The following is a 22,113-nucleotide window of genomic DNA, read 5'->3' on the forward strand; positions in this document are numbered from 1 at the left end:
AACTCCTAACAGAAACTCAGTGACTTCAGCTCCTGGAAACAATCTCGTCCAGACCCTCTGCTTTCCCTCCCTGTAAAATCCAAGAGAGAGTTGCAGTTCTGAGATGGATGACTAGGAACATATTACTCTTAGCCAACCCACTTTCCCCCAGCTAGAAACGATGCCAAGTTTGATCTTGAAATGACTATAGGGAGTCTCTGGTAATGGAATCCCCACCTACTCAAAGCTTGCTTACACTTAATATACATCATATCCGTCCTTTCAAAATGATGACATGTGATTCTGATAATGAACTGTCCCCATTGGACTGTGAGATTAAAGGTCACATGCAGAAACACAGAGGAACATTTTCCTGTGTTCAAGGGGAAAATGGAAGGAAGCAGAAAGAAAAGCCCTCACATACACCACTTGTATTTGTGACCCACACCTAAGTCAAGGAGAAGTTTGAATAGAAATTGTTTTGCTTTTTTTTTCTCTTTATTACCTGATTCCTCCAGATCCACGGCATGAACAGAAGTAACAATTTCATGAAGTGTTTCTGTCACAGTGGTTTATATTAAGAAGTTTGTGACAAGAGAAAATAAAGCTGGGAAAAGAGCTTAATAGACCCCCCAAACATGTGGAAAATAGGGTCATCAGACATGATCTCAGATCCTAAAAAAAAATCATAGGTGAAGCACAGACTAGGAGGGGCCAGGCATCCTGAGAGTCTGACCATGGAACTGGTGAAATGAGGCTTTGTCCTTGGCTCAAGCCTTCCTTGACATCATGAAAACTGAACTCTTAGAGAAACAAATGTGAACCCCCTTTCCCCACTGTATCCATGAGCCTGTAGTAGTGAGCCTCAGCCCAAAATGCTGAGGCTGTTTTCCTGCTGGAATATATTGTTGTAACACACATTGCTACTTTTATTTTTGCTATTTTTTTTCCAAGTCAATCAGACCACTTTCTAGTATCAATTTACAAAGCTTAGGATTTGAATGCTCCCTTTCCTATACTACTGTCCTAGACAGGTCCAACCCTGTCACTGAAACAGCACTTAGAGTCACATGGCTCTGTAAACTAGCTATGGGCTTCCATTGACTCCTTGACTCATCTCTACTGCAGCAGAAGGCAAAGATGGCCTCACATAGGCAGTACCGAGCTGTACAAACAGCCCAAGCTGAACCAGTCCTTCCTGCCACCAACAGCACAGCTGCCTGCGCTGACCCCTGGGTAACCACTCTGAAGTCCTTCAAGCACAGACAGCTCCCATGCTACTTCACCATACCTCAGAGACAGAGCACACAAGTTGACATTACCCCCATGGCACTTCCCAGCTCCTATGTGATGAAACCAGACGGGGAGGGGGCATGCAAAGCCACTAACTAGTCTTGGTATATTTAGTCTGCAAATGGAAGTGGTTTTACAGATATATTTCTGCAAGACATCCAGGAGGGTTTCAAAGACCTTCAGACAACCTTGTGGTTGGAAGACTGAAAGTAAAGAGAAGAGATAGTATATTTTCTAAATGGATGGGGGATTACAGTAGAATCCTGTGGTACAGGGGAAAGATGAATGCAGAGAGGGAGGAGGGAGCAGTGCCATTTATGTGAACATCCTCGGCATCTTTAAAATAAATTAGACAGGTGAACACAGAAGTTCATGCTACTTGCTGGAAGCAATAAGGATCAAATTTTGTGGAACGTGTACTCCACAAATCTCCAGGTAGCCTGCCTCTTTCTCAATGGGCTATCATGTCCTGTTGTACATCCCAGTAGCCCTTAAAACCTGGTAGTGTGGTCTCAGATAGATCCTTGCAGGAGAGAGGCGGATACGGATTCCATTAGCTTCTTCCAGGGGAGCTGCCCAGTGGCCAGGAGGGCATAGATGATACCCTTTCTTGAGTTCTTTTTGCCTGTCAACCAGGGTCAAACAGCAGTCTCCAAGTCCTCATGGCCAATGATCTTATAGTTCTGTCGGCTTTCTAGATAAGCAGCCAAATCTGGGTCCCCAGCCTGCTGTGCTCGTTCTTGGGGTGTCTTTCCCTGTAGATAACAGAAAAAAAAATAGTTGGAGTGAGATGATATCCGTATATAAGAGACATGGGCTAGCCAACGATGAGTCACTACACAGAATCCTTCCATGGCTGATGTTTCAGAGTTTACAAGATACTTTCACATCTATTTGCTTCTGTAATCAGGGTCATATAAATGTGTGTTGGTAAATGAAAGGACGATGGCAGAGGATGTATCTCCGTAAAACAGGAAGTCATGGAGTCTCCCCGAGATGGTGGGGAGAAACTGTGTGCCGTGAGTTTGAAAGCCAAGTGCTTTTCAGAAGGTGACAGGGGAAATACTGAATGAAATGGGGAAATAGTTCAGGGTTCTTTTGCACTAAACACTGGGAACTAAGTAGCAAAGGCTAAAAGGAAGAGCACTAGCTCACAAATCAGCTAGAAGGTACTTCCTTGGCTGGTTTCAACACCCATCTTCCTAAAAGTTCACTCATTTAGTTTACACCTAGTACTAAATTGTTAGCTTAAAGTTTCTATAACATGTTTACACAACTACAGTAGACCATCTTGCCTTCACTTTGATAATGATGAAGTTGACATCCCCACCTTCCAAATATAAGAAAGTAGGGTGAAGTGGACTTTAGTGGACTGGTAGTGAGTTCTTTGCTAAGAAAAATCTCCAGGGATATTGCTTCTATACTAAAAATTCCAAGAGAAGTTGCATTCACAGGTATGTTCAGCTTTGATCTAGTACCGTGTTACAGAAATGGTAAGATTAAAGGATTCTGAAAAAAGAATGAAGCACAGCTATATTACTATGTGGTAAGATCTATAGAACATAATTTTGAATGAAAAGTTAGGGTGTTCAGTAGCATGTCTGGTATGACTCCAACTGAGTTTAAACATAAAATCCAAGCAGACATACCTACATGCAAATAGTATTAAATTTTAATCATATTTTGGCCTAAGGGAGAGGATTGTGCTTTTCTTGTGTGCTTTCCTGTACTTCTAGTTTTCTGTGTATGATCATAAAAATCAGAGTTATTTATATTTTGAAAAAAAAAGAATGCACTTACATACTTCTTCAAAATAGGAAGAAGTCTCAAATACCTTGAGTCCATTTGTCTAAGAAACTTGGAGACCTCGTGAGTTTCAGTTTGTTTCTCTGTTTCTTATGTCTCTTCCTTTTGTTTTTGGTATCTGAATGGTGTACAGGACCAGCCTTTGTGTGACAAGTGGGCAGCAACCATACTGTGGTCTTGCCTTCACCAAGCCAGTTCTCCCAATATGGCCTAGACTACTCCTGCCTACAAAGTATGAATTTCTGGATTCAGTGAAACACTGAAATATTTCAGTGAAACTTCATCTGGTAAGGATGCCACATGAAGCATTTATCTGTCATTTGAAATGTGTTGTCTGCTTAGCTAAACAGGTAACAGATTATCTAGATACCAAGATCTGGTGTGTTTGGTAAACCCAGGGAGAAGCTGAGGCTCCTAGAGAGCAGGGGTGCCAAAGGGTGCCAGGGAACTCCACGGCATGCAACTGGCTCAGAAGTGAATGAGAGGTCCGTTCATAAGGCAACTTACGTCATAGGGTTTACTGTCTTTTAAGAAAGGTCCAGGGCCCAAACTGGACATATGTAGATTTTGATCATTTAACCAAATCTAATGGAGTTTACAACGCTAATGATCAGGCTTCCAAGTTCTATGTGTATGCACCACAGCTACAGATACTGGCTCAAAACCTGTTCCTATATAATGAAAGCCTCACCCACACTTTAAAATTTCTCTTTGAAACACAGAGATACAGTTAGTGATAGTCCTTTCTTTACTGTCTGCTCAAAGTCCTTCAAAACTCCAAGTGCCTATCAGAACAAAAGATGGACTCCTATGATTGATATTCTCACTCCCTCCCCCTCTCTTTGTCTCTCTGTCTCTCTCTGTCTCTGTCTCTCTGTCTCTGTCTCTCTGTCTCTCTGTCTCTGTCTGTCTCTGTCTCTCTGTCTCTCTCTCTCTTCTCCTCCCTCTCTCTTTCTCCCTCCTCTGTGTGTGTGTGTGTCTGTCTGTCTGTCTGCCTGTCTGCCTGCCTGTCTGTCTGTCTCTGGTCCTGTTTCTGTCTCTGCCCTTGGTCAGCTCCCCTGAGCTACAAGACCCCCATACTCCATTCATCAACTGTCTCTTGGTGGTTCTCTGGGAATTGAATCTTCTGAGGATGGCACCAGATCTGTCTCTCCTAAGACTCTTCCTGGTGCCCTCCCTCCACACACTCTACCAACAACCTCTGGCCTCAAGACCATTTTAATATGCTTACATACTCTGCAGATTTAGAACCTAACCTAAGAATGTAACCACGACTCAAGCCTCATTGATGTAAGCATCATTGTCAAGCGAAAATCTGGGCTGTTAAAATGATACAGGACAGTGAACTCTGTTACTCTTTGTTGTCACATGTCCTACTGAGGTGGTGGGACATTCTGTCCCAGATGAGGAGGGCTGAGTGGCTCAGACAGTATCAGGCTACAAGTCAACAGAGTTAATAGTGTTACAGCTATTCTTCTTCTGGCTTTCTGCTCCCGTGTCTGTCAATAATAGTGTTTTTCATGCTAATTTCTATGGTTGACATTTAGGGAATAATGTAAAAAAAAAAAAAACACACAGAAAGACTTTGAAAAATTAAAGGTAACTGGGGTTGGAAAGATGGCTCAGCACCTAAGAGTACTTAGTTCTCTTGCAGAGGCTCCAGGTTCAATTCCCAGCACCCATTTGGAGAATCACAACCATCTGGCCTCTTCAGCCAAGAGAGCTCTCCGAAAAGGAGCTACTTCCTGTGTGTTTGTCTTTATAAAGACTTTCGGTTCTGCCTTCTCATTGGTTGTAAACCCATGCCTCGTCACTGCCTGTCTGTAAAGACTTCCAGGTCTTCTATGGTTGGGATTGAGATTAAAGGCATGTGTCTCCAATGCTGGCTGTATCCTTGAACACACAGAGATCTACCTAGCTCTGTCTACCAAGTGCTGGGATTAAAAGTGTGCGCCACCACTGCCACGCTCTTGCTATGGCTCTAATAGCTCTGACCCCCGGGCAACTTTATTTATTAACATACAATTAAAATCACATTTCAGTACAAATAAAATACTACCATATGGAACTCCAGTTCCAGAGAATCTGACACCTCTTTGGGCCTCAATAGACTCTAGAACACATGGTGCATATCCATATATTCACACACATAAACATATACACATGCACTTAAAATTAAATAGATAGATACAGAGTGGCGTGGATATACCAAGGTTATAACTGTTACCATCTCAAAGTGAAGTCCCACCACCTGGGGAGTCAGCCAGCAGGCAATCACCTTTGGTACCCATGCTTGGAGCAACACAAATCATAGACTTTAAATTAGATTAGATTTGGTGCTGACGAGGAACCCGAAACATACTTCCTAGTAGGCAGGCTAGGACATGCACTCCACCTCATCTCTATCCTCTGGCCGTGAGTCTCACTTCCCCACTCCTTGCCTGCTGGTGTTTCATGAGAACACCTGGAGTCCCATGTCCTTCTTTAGCATGTATAGAGGTTTCTAAAGTACCCAGGCAAATGCACACCCTCCCTTTGTGCTTCTACATTTAAACTGCAGTTTCTCTAAATGAAGCACTCTATTTTTTCCTCCTTTCTCCAAAGCTCCAGGCCCTTCCATGAGCACAGAAAGGATGCCTGTGCTATGGGCACAAGTGGAGGCCACAGTGCCTGCCATCTCTCACAGTGGGAGGATGCTTGCACTCACTCATCCTGTTACCTTGGAGTCTGTCTGTCTCAGCGATGCTCCTGCGTCCACCAGAAGCTGGCACACAGCCCGGTTCCGTTGGCAGGCGGCCTTGTGAAGTGCGGTCTCGCCCCTAAATCAAAGATTAAGAAACCAGGCAAGGGTTGGAGACAGATGAGGTGATGGAGGCAGCAGAAGGGTGGAGGGGCTTATCCTGCCCAGTTGCTGACACTGTGTGCTCCTTAGCCTCCTCCATGGTGAGAAGCTGAGGCCTAGGCCAGCAGAATACATGCATGCTAGGGAGGTGGCTTGGGGTGTCTGCAAATTCCTCAAGTTACACATTAACAGACCTAATATATAATTTTAACCACTTGTCTAAACTGGATGTGGCTTGGTGATACTTTTTAAAAATAACTACAACTATTGGATTTAGGAAACACTCAAAGATACTGAGTAAAATTGTGCAGATCTGTCCAAACTCTTAAGGCAGAGCATGAATTGAGTTCCATGGAGCTCACACAATCCTGCCCTTCCAACATGATAGAAGTCATTCTGACCTTTATGAGTCTATTCTGAGAATTCAATTTTGAAGAGCCAGGCTGACTTCTTCCCTTGCTAACCAGCCAATATTGGATTATATCTATCAAATGGAAGGATATCTGAGAGGCTCTAGAAGACTCCAGCAGAATTCACAGGCCCAAATCCTCCCAAGTACACAACATGGCTGAGACCATCCCTCAGTGTGTGTGTTGGGGGGGGGAAGCAGACAGGCCCCCATCTGTCTGTTAGGTGGACCAGGTGAAGGAGGTACTGCCATTCTGAGTCCCAAGGTATAAAGATGTTTAATGCCAACATGTTTCATGAAAAGTCAAATGTCACCACAAAGAAGCCAAACCAGGATGAATGGTGGCCCCACTTACAACCATGCTGACATGCCATCTCTAAGGATCAGTGGCTCGTTTCTGTGACCAGCAGCTCATAGTTCTATCCCTTCTCACTTGCCCTCTACTCCATCCATCCATTCCCATGTCTACCCCCTGATCACTAGCTCATTCCTCTCTAAACCCGCTCGCTCATCTTTATCCTTTGTTTGACCTCTTTGAAATTCCCCGGTGGTCCCCATATGGCTTTCCGAGTTAATTATTCATCTTTTTCTTATTCCTGTTAGTGAAAAAGTAGCTATTTGTATGCCAGAAGAATAAGAAAGATGAAAACAAACATTTTCAGTGTAGGGACCATCCCAGAATTATAATTGTTTGAGTAACTACGTTTCCAGTTTTCCAGGGGTGGTATACAACTTGTTCCATCACAGACTGACTAACAGAAGTTGTGCCATTACATGCAGCAGATGTCTTAAGGCATGGATTCATTTTCTCACAAATCCCAGATGAGAAAAAATGTTGCATATGGTGGAGATAACTATACATGTATTTATTTATTGTCAGCAGTCCAAGTACCAGTTTAAAAGTATCTTGCTGGTAGGATGATAGGTAATGATAATGACATCATTGACTACGTATATAATCATCACAATACAAATTATTGGGTTTTGTTGTGATGTTTTATGAAGCAGATTACCTCTGCACAACCATTAATACAGTTTAAAGTGGGTGTTTAATCAATAAAATTAAAACTGATATGCCTCATAGACTAGATATGCTTTGAATACAACTGTTCAGATTATATAATGAAAGGCAATACTCACGTTTCACTGTCTGCCATATCCAATAATTCTGTAGGTCCTAAACAACAGTGACAAAAAAAAGCAAGATGTTCAAAAATATATTATAAGACTAACTGTTGACAGAAAATCTATTGGTGAATAATTTAAATGATGAAGAAAGGTGAACTGAAGAGATAAATTTGATGACAAGGTTAATAATAAGACAAAGTGGGGGTAAGAGGATTCTCTATCACCAGTTTCCCAAACTCCACCAGTCAACACGCACAGAGATGGCTCAGTGGATGAGAACACCTGCTATGAAAACAGGAGGACCTGAGTTCAAACCTCCAGCACTCAAATTTTTATAAAGCTGGGCATGGCCCTGTGTGCCTGTAACCTCAGCATAGGTGGGTAGAGAAAAGTAGATCCCAGGACCTCCATGGCCAGCCAGCATAGCCAAGTTCAGTGAGAGACCCTGCCTCAAGGAAACAATACAGAGAGCTATAGGGAAAGACACCTGACATCTTCCTCTTCTGTCCAGATGAGTGACTGCACCCACATGCATATGTGGATCCACCATGCACATGACAGATGCACACACACACACACACACACACACACACACACTGAAAAGGGAGATTATTTCTCAATGAAGTTGAAAAAATGAAATTAATTTGGAATAGAATAACTGAAAAATAATTGTCTCAGTAGACAGAAAGGGCCAGCTGAACGGGCTTTGGGTCTTTTTCATTCTCCAGCTACAGAAAGAGGCCTTCTATAGTACAATGAAAAAAGTAAAGACACACATACATCATCTAATAGACATGTTTTGGAGATAGGATAAAAGTCCACTTTTTGAAATTTTTCATTTTCAAAATGGAATAACTGCCATGCATACATGTCAGATTATTATAGATGCACCATTGCATGATATTTCTTCCAAGTGTTAGGATATAAACATACAATGAGTTGGCCTTTCTCTTTCTCAATGTCTGCTTACTAATTAATTACTTGCTTCTAGAAACATTGTTGGGGATTTTCAACGTTCTATCTCCTGATCACTTCTTCCTTCCATGAAATTCCTCGCCCTGTTTATTCTGAAGGCATCAGCTAGACACATTTCTTCCACAGAGCTCCCTCTGAGCTGACACCACTCCCTACCTACATGACACCTACCTTTTGGTGTCGGTCCTATTTGTCATACTTAAGTACTATAAATTATCACCTATCCTAGCCAAGTGGAGACTGCTGGTCACATTATTCAACATGATACTTGTCAAACTATTTTCATGTCACCAGATTAGTTGTATTTCTGTCCCTTGGGACTCTAATAAACTTCTGAGAGTTTTGTCCTATGCTTTTTCCGCCACTGTGTCTTCCTTTGGTACTGAGCATAGAATCTGGTCCCAAGCAAATGCTTAAATGTTTGACTGAATTGATGAATAAACCTGCTTCAGAGTGCCAAACATGGCTCTGGCACTAAACAGTTTACTCTTTAGAGACATGATCCTTGTGATTTGTGACCTATGTTGGTGGAGAGATTATCCCTGAAAATTATTCATTGTGTATAATGTGAAAGGAAATGAAGAGGGTGCAAGTTTCTAACCATGATTGCCGTTAGCAGGGAGATGGTCATCCAAGAGCTAAGTCACCTTGAATCTTTGTGTGAAATGCAGCTAGCATGCAGAAACCATTGCTAAAGAGACTGTTACATATCACTAAGTTTCCATACATCCCATCCAGTACTTACTCTCAAGTGTTCAGATGATGCTCAAGGCCTTCCTCATGGAACTCCCTCTCCTTAATGTGTTGGGAAGGTTCCACCTTTTCACATAAGCTAAACTAGTGATGGCCTACCTCACTATGTATTTCTCAAGCTTACCCCCACTCTAAGAGCCTGTCTCCCAATCTCCCTATCCATGTTAGCCTTCCCTCTCCTGACCCTGTACCTAACACTGAAACCTTCCTCAAAGCCCAACTGTGGCAAGGTCCTCCAAAGAGACATCTGACAAAAGAAATCTAACCCTTCTCTGAATCCAATGATGCTCACAGGTTCCACCCTATAGTACATATTTGCTTTTCAAATATATGTCTTGCTTCCTTAAGTGAATTATTCTAAATCTCTGAAATGTAAGAATCACTTTATTGATATAAGTTTTATATCAATAATTCTATGGACCAATTAATAGTAACATTTACCTTCCACCTTGAGTTTCCACGAGTCAATACAATCTGCTTAGCAACAGTACCTGGTACGCCATAAGTACTTCATAAAATGTAGAGTAACAACTGTAGTGCTTTTGGGCACATGGTAGCTGACCATATTAAGTCAAACCACTGTGACATCAGTGAAGGAAGGTGACATAAAAGGGCCACTAACTCCCTCTTGATTTTAAGCCACTTGTTGACTCAAATTCTAGAGATCCACACACTCCAGGCTTGTTCAGTTGTTCAGTTTCTGAGAGGAGAGCCTCAACAGGGTCAGGAGCAAGAGGATCACGGCACCTGAAGTTCCACCTAAAGAGACCCTGCTATCTTCAGAGAGCCTTTTAAGCCGTTTACTTAGAGAGATATTCCAGGAACACAGCAGCACAGCTTCACCTGGCAGCTGTATTCCAATCACTGCTGCTCTCTGCACAGTGACTATGGCAACAAAGGCCTTACAGCATCTTCTTCTTTACTCTTTCCTGATCTTCAGGATCCTAAGGATCTTCAGTGAGTCCCAAGACTTGCTGGGTCTAAGGCTCTGTGCTGGCAAGGAGCTCTTGCAGCATTTTGATTGGGCTAAGACAGTAAGAGTTTGACAATGTAAAGATGAAGAAAAGGAAAGAAGACTTTGTTCCTCGCAGTGCTGACCAGTAACACCACAACTAGAGCCCTGAGTTACGCCACAATGCTTGTCCAGTCTGATTTGGGTATGCCTCTGGCTACTCAGGGTTCCTCAGCTGTTCCTTCAACCCACTGCAGCTGGCAGAGGTAAGAGGAAAAGCCACCAATGCTGGAAGCTGGCACGTGTGCTCTTAAATCCTATCTAAAGGGACTCCACTTCAATGAATGACTCGAAAATGATTGATACAATTAACCTAATGTCCCCGATCCTTCATCAAATAGACAGCTGAATGATTAAAGAACTTTTCAAACACTGGCAAGCAAATTGCCAATGAAGTAGAGGGAAGGGCAGTAGCCAGATCACTCCAGGTGGGAGGAGGGAGCTATGTTGAAGAGAGCAGGCCCTGGCCTTGGGACCTTTTTCCTCCTACTGGGTTGCCTCACCCAGCCTTGATATGAGGGTTTGTGCCTAGTCTTATTGTAATTTGTTATATCATATTCAGTTGATATCTCTGGGAGGGCTGCTTTTTTTAAAGGGAAATGGAGGAGGAGTGGATCTGGGGGACAGGGGAGGTTGGGGGGGGCAGAGGGAGTGGAGGGAGGGAAATATGCAGTCAGGATGTAATGTATGAGAGGGAAAAAAAAAGAGTGCTGGCACATTTACTTGTCATTTTCAGAGCAAGCTTTTAAAGCAGTGCTTCTCAACCTGTGGGTCACAACCCCTTCGGAGATCACATATCAGATATCCTGCCTATCAGATATTTACATTATGATTCCTAGCAATAGCAAAATTACAGTTAGGAAGTAGCGACGAAGTAAGTTTATCATTGTGGGTCACTATGACGTGAGGAACTGTATGAAAGTGACACCACTGAGAAAGTTGAGAACCATTGCCCTAAGGATTATGTCTGCATGGCAAAGACACCAGAAGAGTTGATGCCAAATGCATCTGAATTCAAGTCATCATTCCTTCCTGGTTTGTACTGTGCTGATCTATGGGGAGATATGCTTTATTTAACACGGTGCTGATCTATTTAGTAACCTCAGTGTGCAGCTTGGAGAATGGGTAGCTAAAAAGATCAAAATAATCAACAAAACCCACACCAAATTCTTTTAAAAGATAAAATGAATTTTAAAATATAGCACCTAATATTTTTCATTGATCTGAGTCTCACTAATAAAGGAAAAAAGAAAGACAATAAAAAGTCAACAGAACTGTATTTTTCTAACGTGTGTCAATGGTTTAGAGTTGGACTTGGGATATATAGGTAGGTAGGCAGATAGATAGATAGATAGATAGATAGATAGACAGACAGACAGACAGATAGATGAATATCCCCATCATGCATGCTGTACTCCTTTCCCCATAGAATTTGAAATAAGAACACTGAACTGTCAGCAGACAATTCACAATTCTTCCCCTAAACAGAAGGACTCTGGGGTGGTGTGAATGAGAATGCCCCCCATAGTCTCAGGCATTTGAGCACCTGGTCCCCAGTTGGTGGTGGTGTTTGGGTAGGTTCAGGTGGTACAGATTTACTGGAAGAAGTCACTGAGGGCAGACTTGGAGATTTAATAAGCGTCTGCCACTTCCAGTTTGTCTTGTCTGCTTCATGCCTGCAGTTGAAGACATGAGCTCTCAGCTCCTTCTACCAGCCGCCATGGCTTCTGCATGTTGCTGCATTTCACCTCTGATGGACTCCAACCTAAAACTGTAAGCCTCAAAATTCTTTGCCTTGGTCAAGGTTTTTATCACAGCAACAGAAAAGTACTTAATACAGAATCCTTGCATCTCGAGGGTTTACTCTCTCTCACAGCTATCCTGCACCAGAAAATAAGTGTTTTGAAGTCTTTATTGAAGGACTAGGGTGCAAATTTCTCTATGAAATCTTCACCTTTCTTCCAGAATCCTATGCATGTTCTCACTGGAACTTAACAGAGGACACTAGTATGCAGCTGCCATGTCTTGTGGCTTCTTACCCATGCCTGTGTTCATATCCCCTTGAATAAGGGGAGCAGAAACTATATCATATATATGTATGAGTTTGGGCACCTCCTAGTGCCTCAGTTTTAACTCCCTGTCCAATGGAGATAAGAGAGTTTACTGTGTAGAATTGTAAGAATTTACATTGAACATCTAGAACAATACATTTTAACAACAATGGGTCAATAATTATATAAAATTTTCAAAAGCATCTGAAACCAAAATAACATTTTTAGGTGTTTTTCTATTTCCTTCCAAGAAAGACCCATAGCTGAAACATGGATTCAAAAAGCTGCAGGATACAGAGAAATGTCTGAAAATTGAGGAACAGCGTTAGTTTCTTTTCGTGTCTCTGTGGCAAAATACATAACAGAAGCAAAGGAGGAGAAGACCAGTGTATGGGCTCACATTTCAGAGAGAACAGACCTCAATGGCGGGGAAGGCACGGTGGTGGGAGTAACATGGTCCAGGGTGATGGAAGCATGTGGCAGGAGTGTATTCCATAGAACCAGCCAGAAAGCAGAGAGCTCTGGCTGGAACAAGGCTGACCTTTCACCGTCAAGCCTCACCTCTTCTACCTCCTAAGGTTAACAGTTGCTCAAAACACCAGCACTAGCTGCAGACCACGTGTTCACACAGGTGAAAAAATGCATGAGCCTGTGAAGAACACTGTATATTCAACCCATCACAGGTACAATTCAGACTAAAATCTAGGGAATGTAGAATGCAGCAAAATGTCACAAATCTTTCAGTGTGAGAATGTGAATGTTGTGGTAAGGACTGGAACTTTCTGAAGTTCTGCTGCCCAGCACTGCATCTGTGAGCTCTTACATTGGCCATTCCAGTTCCTGCTCAAGTGACCTCAAGGTCTGCAGTGCATATGCATTCTAGATGATGGGCTTTTATAACATGCATTCTTTAATTTGCCTCCTACCAATGCCTCCAAATCCTCTCTGCTGTTCCTTCCATTGCCCCAGACTCCCTCCCAGGACCTCTTTTCCCATCAGTCTCCCCGACGCTGCCAGCAGACCATTCCAAATCCTCCCCTGCCACAGGACAAAAGCTGCACAGATGTGGATCGAGCTGGCACTGGGAATGCTAACAGCACTGTCATCCTGTCTCAGCGGGATGGTAGTCCTTTCTCTCTGGGACCAGAGGCAGAAAAAAACTGGGGGTTTAAAAAAAAACAGAAAAGAAAGACTGGGGTCAGAAAAAGAGAGAAGACAAAATAACCCATTGAAATAAAAAGGAAATGCATGAGTGCAGTTTCTATCTGAGGAAACAGTAGGGGGCAGCGGGGTGGGCACCAGAAGAAGAAAGACAAAAGAGCAAAATGCTCTGGGTAGCAAAGGGAGCAAACCACACAAAAGTCTTGGAGGGGCGAACTAGGAGGAGGCGGCCAGTAAAAATGATGGTTGAAAGGAGCTGAAAGGTAGGAACCACTGAGAGTCCCTGCTGGAGTCCCTGGATCCACAGCCTCTGCCCTGTCTCTGGAATTGTTTCCTCTCTTCCTCCTCCCATTGGCTTTTCAGGCCTTGAAATGCCCAGATTCCAGCTTTTTTTTTTCCTATAAAAGAAAGCAGTGTTTTGCATGTCTGAGAGAAGTCCAGAGGAAGGTGCCTTCTATGGCTTTCTCAGGACACATCCCAGTCACAGCCCATACCCCACAGCCATCTTAAAAGAGCCCTTTGAAGGAAATGGTATGGCTGGTGCTTGAGACAACTCATCTCTGGGGACTCTGGATCAGAAGGTGTCCTCCTGATTGTGGATCACTCTCCTCTCCCTAAGCACCCAACGAAGGGACAAAGCACAGTGAAGCTCAGGGCAAGACGGATGCTGTGAGCTGAGAACCGACTCAAAGGACCATGCAGAATACAACTTAGGTACCTTGAAAAGGGCCCAGCAATTCTAATAACCCCTGTCAGCAAAGGCTGAGTACAGTCAGAGGACAGGGCAAACAAGCTGTGCAGATCCTTCCATCTTGCATTCTTGCTGAGGCCATTTCAGATTTAATTAGAATTTGATCTCCTTGATGGAGAATCTCGTGGAAAATTACTCAACTCTATTCTAGGACCTGAGGCCAAGATGCCCCAGCTAACTTCTCAGCTTTTGTTAAACTGCTTGCCTGTGCAAACCTCTTGCTGCAGTTGCTAAGATATGGTCTTTGCCTTTAAAATTCCCATTGGTCCAAATGTTTGGGGCTACACTTAAGTCCCAAATACCTGGCTGTAGTCCCAGCTAGCTGGAAAAAAGACTTTCAGTTGGCTCTAAATTATGTCTGAGTGGTCATCCCTGGTGGGATCCCCATAACAAGCTCTTTGAAAAGCCTATGGGATTTCTATTATCTGAAGCCATCTAAGAGACTTGAGCCAAGCTGATACACACATATACATGAATGTCAAGACATTTTCAACATACGGAAACGTTTCTGTTATTCTCCAGTACTACCGAGTCAGAAGAGATTATGTTAGTCTACAGAGAGTTCATGAAGTACTGAGGACGAAGCACACCCAGGGCAATGCTTTCCATTTATCTCTCCCTGACCTCAAGAATACTGTGCACAAGAGGGCTTCCCATCATTTCAGAGAGGTAAATGGTTCTGTAAAGGTAGTGTATGATTTGAAAATGCACAGGTTAGCTGGAAGTGATAGACAACACCTCTAATCCCAGTATTTGGAAAACAGAAGAGGGAAAATTGCTACAAGTTTGAGGCCAGTCTGTCCAGAGAATTCCAGGATAGTCAGGACTGCTTAGAAAGATTCTGCCTCAAATCAGACAGCCACCTTCTGAACTTTGTACAAATCCTGAGGACTTTTCTTAAAAGGAAAACGTCCCATAGCTGAGTGTGGCTTTAATTGGTGTCCATGTGCAATATTCCAAAATTTGCTTCTGCTCCTCATCAGTCTTTTTGAGAAATCACCATGTAAAACAGAATAAACCTGTGGCATATGTGTGCAGCAGAAATCATGCCACGATTTCATTTGCAAGTCTTTCCCTAAAGTGTAGCAGGTAGATGATAGGGGAGCAGAATGAATGATGCCTACAACAAACTCAAGACCACAGTTCATCTTTCTAGGACAGGTGGGAGTGGAACTACCCGGTCTACTGGGGAAAGCCATTCTCCAGCACCCTCCTTTCTACCTTCACAGCCCGCCCTTCTATCCTTTTAACCATAATTCTGGCCAAGAGTTGAAGCAAACTCTTCACAGTGAGAAAGACGAAGGAAGGAGTCTCAAGTGATTGACAGCCTAATATCTACCTTACAAGGTCCTTGCAAAGATTAAATTATGTGGTGTGTTCTGTACAGGCATCTGGCATATTATATGAGGTTGAAAATGGTAGCTGTGTTACCTGTGTGTGGCTTTATAGCAGGACCTAAAACATCCACATTCAACTGTGATGAATTGATTTGTACACTAATTGTAGGGGTTTTTTTCAGCCTGCTATTGCTTGAAAATATTGAATGTATTTTCTGTTGAGTGCATATTTGAGCGTGTCAGCCTATAGCAGGGATTCCACATGGATTTGTTGAAAGAATAAAAGAAGGAGGGAAAGAATGAGCAGAAAAATGCAAATGTCCCCAGTTGCATAAAAGGAGAGCAAAGGGATGTGAGTACTCCTTAATCTACTCACTGTCTGCAGCCTGCATGCCTGTGCAGAGGAAGTAAGCTTGAAGGGCTGGAGAGATGGCTTGGTGGGTGTGCAAAGGAAGCAGGCTCAGCATCAATGCTCCAAGAAAGTTGCCTAGGCTTTCTGTGGACCCGGGTCTCACAGACAGACTCTCACTTATTTACCCTGAAATGCCTCCAAGAGAGGCATATTTTTCCTTCGACCCCACCCCCCTGCTCTTCTCTATTTCTAGTCACATCATAAACACGTGAAGCTGAGCGGTTTCTGTTCCTTATGTGTAATTATATTTCCATTGGGCTCTAGAGGCAAATGTTAAGCCATCAGCTCTCCATCTTCGGAATGATCTAAGACCAAACTGGAAGGCCAGTTAGTGCACCATCTGGAAGGTGAGGCCCGGGCAGCCACATGGGACATGGCAGCATGAATTTTTCCGGAGAATGAAGTGTGAGTTGGGAAAAAAGACAAATGAGAGCCAAGCAACAAAAACTAAGACACTAGAAAAATGGGGAGGAGCAAACATAGGAATCTGCAGAAGGATCAACCACAAATATAGATGACCCCGCTGAGCCCAAACAGTTAATTTACACAAAGTTCTGCAAAATAAAGACAACTATGTCAGGCTTTATTTTGATAATAAAAATTTTAATTAATTAAATAATTAAAGTCAGGGGCTAGAGAGATGGCTCAGTGGTTAAGAGCACTGGCTGCCCTTGCAGAGGACCAAGGTTCAAATCCCAACATCCACCCAGTGGTTCACAACTGCCTGTGACTCCTGTTCTAGTGCCTTCTTCTGAACTCCAGAGGGCCCAGGCACACACATGATAAACAGACACACGTGCAAGCAAAACATTTGTAAATTAAAAATAAAGATATAAATTTTTAAAAAATTAAAATTAATACATTTTATCTAATCATTTATTTTTGAAACAGGGTCTTACTGTGTAGCCTTGGCTGGCCTATCACTCACTCTGTAGACCAGGCTGTCCTCAAACTCGTAGTAATCCACATGACTCTGCCTCCTGGGTGCTGAGGTTGAAGGCATTCACCACTGCTCCCAGCAATTCACTAATTTTCGAAAGCTTTTTAAAAAATTTTAAATTAATTACTTCCCCAAAGCCTTCCCTTTTGCAATCTGGATATAAAAATGTTTTATTTTAATTGCTTGGTTAAGATGGCCCAGATGTATCAGTGGGTGTCAGAGAAACCATTGGTATTCCATTGTGAAGATCTCTGGTTGAGTGTCAGTACAGATGATGCTGTCTAGAATCTCATGGAGAAGTGGTTCCTGGTAGGTTGCCTACTCACCATGGTCAAGGATGTACTTCACAATCTCCCCATTGCCAGTTTTAGCTGCGTAGTGAAGGAGTGAACAGTGGTCTGGTCCCTGAATTAACAAGCTGCCTCCATTCTTATAGCTTTCTATGAGCTGAAAGAAAGAGACACAAGGAAAGAATATCAGCCATGCCCAGAACAGGGATAAAAGCTCCAAGGTCACATAGAAAAGTCACTTAGTAAACCACAGATGTTTTTAGCCTCAGAGGATGCAGGGAGAAGTGATGAAGCTCCAACCCTTCATCACTCACATGGATGGTCGATGTCTGACATAACTCCGGAAAAAGTCTGAGGGTATCAAATAGCTCAAGGAAGCAGGAATGTGCTGAACTGGCTTTCTTCCCCTTCTTCAGAGCCCCAGACTCTGAGAAGAAAACTAAAATTTCCTGAGGTTTATCCAGCTTTTGCTACAGCAGGAAGAACCTGACTCTGGCCCTCTACAATTCTTTCCTGTATCTTTAGCTGTTCTTTGACATGTCATGAACACAATCACCAAATGCTTCATTTTCCTGCACACAGCACTCATACACACATACGTGGGCACACATGTGTGCATGCACACACACTCGGAGGGAAGGTTCATTTTTTTTTTCATCCTGATACCTTTTGTGAATCAGGCAGTGTATACGCAACATGGCTAGAGATGATCATGTAATAAAGAGAAGCAAAATGTGTGAAGGTCATTGTTTCTATATGAGAACAGCCAACTGTAGTGGGTAGCCATTCCAGCTTTGATCTGGAAGTTCCAACCCCCATTGAGGTTTCAGCAACTGTCACGCCTACAAGGCTGGGCCAAGGGAGGGCCCTGAGGACCCGAGATCTGGATGGGCCAGCTTGCTCTCTGTTCTGGGACCCTGGATGGTGGAAGTTGACCGAGCAGAGCTCCAGAGAACACCGCTGGACTGCGATACACCTTCCCTAGACCCCGTGACCTACCTATCCCTTCATTTGTAAGTTACCCACTAAATAAATCTTCCATTTAATTACATGGAGTGGCCTTAATGATTTCACCAATAGCCAAAAGCCTGTGTAGAAGCCAAGAATTTAGCCACCAGCGAGTAGGGTGGGCAAATGAAGATGCAGACCTAGTTCATGAAGTATCGGATACTCTACAAAGTATAAACATGTCACTGTTTTCCAAACCGTGGAATGTCAGGACAAGAGGAGCCTTGGTGAAGCTTCTCATAGATTATTTGAAGACAAAGAAGAATCTACCAACAGAGCAGGTCTCAAGAATACTAACACATAAGCAACAACAACATGACTCAGTCACCAGCCTCGCAGGTATCCAAATTCCACAGGAAAAACAGAAATGTTGATTGCAGGGAGAGATGGTATGAGGCCAGCAGAGGAACACCAGGGAAATAAGCAGTTTTGGGAAGGAGCCAGGTAAATGTATCTAGAAATTCAATCAAGAAGAGGGGCGGATCTGAGGTGTTGGAAGGTCGGGGGCTGAGGGAAGCCGTACCCCCAAACTTTAGGGCAAGAGAACAGGAGGAAGCAGCATGGAGAGCCAAAGGAGAATCTTGGTGTGTTCTGCCACAATGTCTTGTGATGATACTGTGTCTTTGTGGGCAGATCCAGTGAGGATAGCAGTACAGACCGACCCAGGCCAAGTAGGGATCAGCTGTCCTGAAGCTGCCTTTGGGGAAGATTGTATACTATGACTAAAAGTCAGTCCATTAGCAATTTAAGTTATGTGTTACGTATTCCCACCTCATGGGAGCCCCTGGACTCTGCGCTCGCTTGCTCAATCTCTCTCTCTCTCTCTCTCTCTCTCTCTCTCTCTCTCTCTCTCTCTCTCTCTCTCTCTCTCCCCGTTTCATATGTATTATTGTGTATTCTTCACTTGAGGGAAGTAAAAGAAAATTGAGAAGATGAGAGATAAATACACACACACACACACACACACACACACACACACACACACACACACGCAAAGAGAAATGATTGAAAAAGAAAGCTCTTCATTATGTGTTTCATCTCATAGTAAATAAAGTATTACCGAGTCATTCCTCAGACATTTAGGAAATAATTATAATGTAGATTGTGCCAGGATAACCAGATAGATACAGTGATTGCTTGTATTTTAAGCAATTCTCTGTAAATTCTCTGTATTTTTTAATGTGTAGCAATACATCTAGGATCTGGGGAGTTGTTTGCCTATAATAAAAGCATAAGGAAAGAGCTTCAGATTGCAAACTGGATTAGAAGTGTCCAAGGGCAGGCTTGTTCTTGCTTTCCACAGAATCCAAGGTAAGTAAGTCCTTGCAGGATTGTATACTGGTGCTGGCTAGCCCACTAAAGAGCAATGACCATGAACTTCCAGGAATCCTGTTTAGGGATGAGACTTCTCCTCTGGGCAACAATCCTCTGGGATACTACAGTGAAAAACTGTAACATAAATTGCTAAATGGTCTTAGATGGTCTTTTAATAAAAAAAAAAAAAAAGCCCAGAGCCAGGTATTGGGGTGAAAGCTGAAAGAACAGAGAAGCAGAACAAGCCACAGCCAACCTCACTTCGCCAACTCCTCAGCCGATCCTGTTTCCACAAATCCTCAGACTGAAAGCCTCTGAGTCCTCACCTTTGAGGGTCTCAGCTGAACTGTGCTGCTAAAAGCCTCTAGTTCCTGGTCCTCATGCCTTATATACTTTTCTGCTTCCTGCCATCACTTCCTGGGATTAAAGGCGTGTGTGCTTCCCAAGCAAAGGCATGAGATCTCAAGTGCTGGGATTAAAGGTGTGTGCTACAACTGTCTGGCCTCTATGTCTAATCTAGTGGCTGGCTCTGTCCACTGATCCCCAGACAAGTTTATTAGAGTACACAATATATTGGGGTACACAATATATCACCACTGAAAACAGTACAGACAGCATGGCCAAAATCATATGAGTGAGCCTACAATTGGCCCATATATAGGCAACCCTCTCTCTCATTTTGCTTTCTGCTAGTGATGTGCAGAAAATGTAGAACAGGCATACTTTGGTTTATTCAATGGGTATGCTTAAAAACAGTAAGGGAAGAAGAAAAGGAAAGGAAAAGGAAGAGGAAGAGGAAAGGGAAAGGGGAACATACTAGACAGGGAAAAGAGAAGAGGAAAAAGTTAGTAATTCTCAGCTTCCTTTTGCAGCCTTTGGTTTCTCAGCCTGTACTGTACATAAGCTGATGGGAAAGGTATATCCCCCAATGTGGTGGTCTGAAAGAAAATGGCCCACAAAGGGAGTGGCACCATTAGGAGGTGTGACCTTGTTGGAGAAAGTATGCCACTGTGGGGGCAGGTTTTGAGGTCTCTTTTCTCAAGCTTCCCTCAGTGTATCAGTCAGTCAACTTCCTGTTGCTTACAAGATGTAGCACTCTCAGGTCCAGCACCATGTCTGCCTACATGCCACCATGTTCCCCACCATGATGATAATGGACTGAACCTCTGAACTGTAAGCCACTACCCCAATTAAATGTTTTACTTTATAAGAGTTGCTGTGGTCATGGTGCCTCTCCACAGCAATAAAAACGCAAACTAAGACACCCCTTCAGAGGCAGTCACTGCCATTCCAGTGACAACACACTAGCACTGCTGGAGTTACACAGAGATTCATAGGTAGTCATGAGCCCCCAGATAAATAACCCGAGAACAGTTAGATCTTTTAGAATACTCACAGAATACATTATGACAAATATTTTAATAACTATGTTATTAGAAAAAAATGTATATAGCAAGACTAAGCCAGCTAACATTTTAGGCATCTTTCTATGCAAAATGAACAGTATTGGCAGTCTTATCATATGATTACATCCAGTCTTACCACAAACCAAGAAAGAAATAACACTGTTATCCTGCTTCACAGATAAAGAAATCAAGGCACCAAGAAAATGCGCTAAAGCCATAAAACCATACATAGAGTGAATGACAGAGGCAAGATCTTAAGTCAGGCAATCTACCTTCAGAATTGACATTTGCTTTCAAGGAGATGGTGACCATTTCCTTCCTTGTGAACCAAATTCACCAGAAAATACAAGCACGAGTTGAAATGCCCCAGATGGACTAGCCTGCCTTTTTTCAGTTGGCTGTGACTTCTAAAGTAAATGAGTGTATCAACAGGTGCAAGCTCTGAGTTGGTACATGCATTTCTGGGTCTTACTCAGGCCATTCATATATATGTATTCATTCACAGACACATCTGAAAAAGAAGCCTTCAGATTCTTCAAATGTTAGAGAGCAGGAATTCTAGGCACGATGAGCATTGCATCCTGGGAATACAATCCTTTTTTTTTAAGGAACCAAGGCAAGTCCAGGGAATTCTACCATACTCCTTTGCTGAGTGATGCAGAGTGTGGTGAGGGTTCTCCTCACTCTCTCTGTTCATTCCTCCTTCTCCTCAGCCAGTGCAGGCAAGGGAAGTAGTTTATAGACTGGATCATGAAAATCTGGAGGGGCAATCACCAACATTGTGGTAGGAGAATAGCTTACCTTCATAAGGTCACCAGTTATTACTGCCTGCAAAATTGCTGTGAAAAACAAAAGAGAGATGTTTCATTAGTAGAAGACCCTCTCACTGAGAAGTTAGAACTGAATGGTTCCATATTTAGGAGAAGTAATCTATACCGGGGACAGGAACCAGGGATTCTTCATTAAACAGATGAAATTCCCTTCTTTAAGCCCTTTCCTATCCTCGTACCAATCATATACATGATTCTAGCACTTTCCTGACCCTACCCCCCCCCATCCTGGTACTGAAAAGATGATGTGAAATGTGGAGTTACATTAGATTAAAATGTGACCTGCAGAGGTGTGGAGTGGAACACTGGACAAAACATTATTAATTCCATGAGCCTCAGTTTCCACAACTGCAAAAGAGAAAGTCTAGAGCTCCTGGGCTAGCTGGAAGGGTTAATCATCATGGCTCCTCCTTTCT

The 22,113-nt window shown here is 43.0% G+C and overlaps 1 protein-coding gene across 3 annotated transcripts in view; it reads right to left on the minus strand.

Moving 5' to 3' along the window:
- Window positions 1-1,353: 1,353 nt before the first annotated feature.
- Dgki (diacylglycerol kinase iota) overlaps window positions 1,354-22,113 on the minus strand; it is a 450,953-nt gene continuing 430,193 nt past the window's right edge. For all 3 annotated transcript variants that reach the window (XM_052721132.1, XM_052721146.1, XM_052721144.1), the window contains 5 exons: window positions 21,669-21,706; window positions 17,176-17,296; window positions 7,470-7,506; window positions 5,798-5,897; window positions 1,354-2,027 (listed from right to left, as the gene is read on the minus strand). In XM_052721132.1, coding sequence (XP_052577092.1) covers window positions 1,911-2,027; window positions 5,798-5,897; window positions 7,470-7,506; window positions 17,176-17,296; window positions 21,669-21,706 — 413 coding nt within the window. In that variant the 3' untranslated portion in view covers window positions 1,354-1,910. The remainder of the gene's footprint in view (window positions 2,028-5,797; window positions 5,898-7,469; window positions 7,507-17,175; window positions 17,297-21,668; window positions 21,707-22,113) is intronic.

Source organism: Peromyscus californicus, unplaced genomic scaffold (assembly GCF_007827085.1).
Source record: "Peromyscus californicus insignis strain IS unplaced genomic scaffold, ASM782708v3 Scaffold_6__1_contigs__length_162567912, whole genome shotgun sequence".
NCBI classification, from domain to species: Eukaryota; Metazoa; Chordata; class Mammalia; order Rodentia; family Cricetidae; genus Peromyscus; species Peromyscus californicus.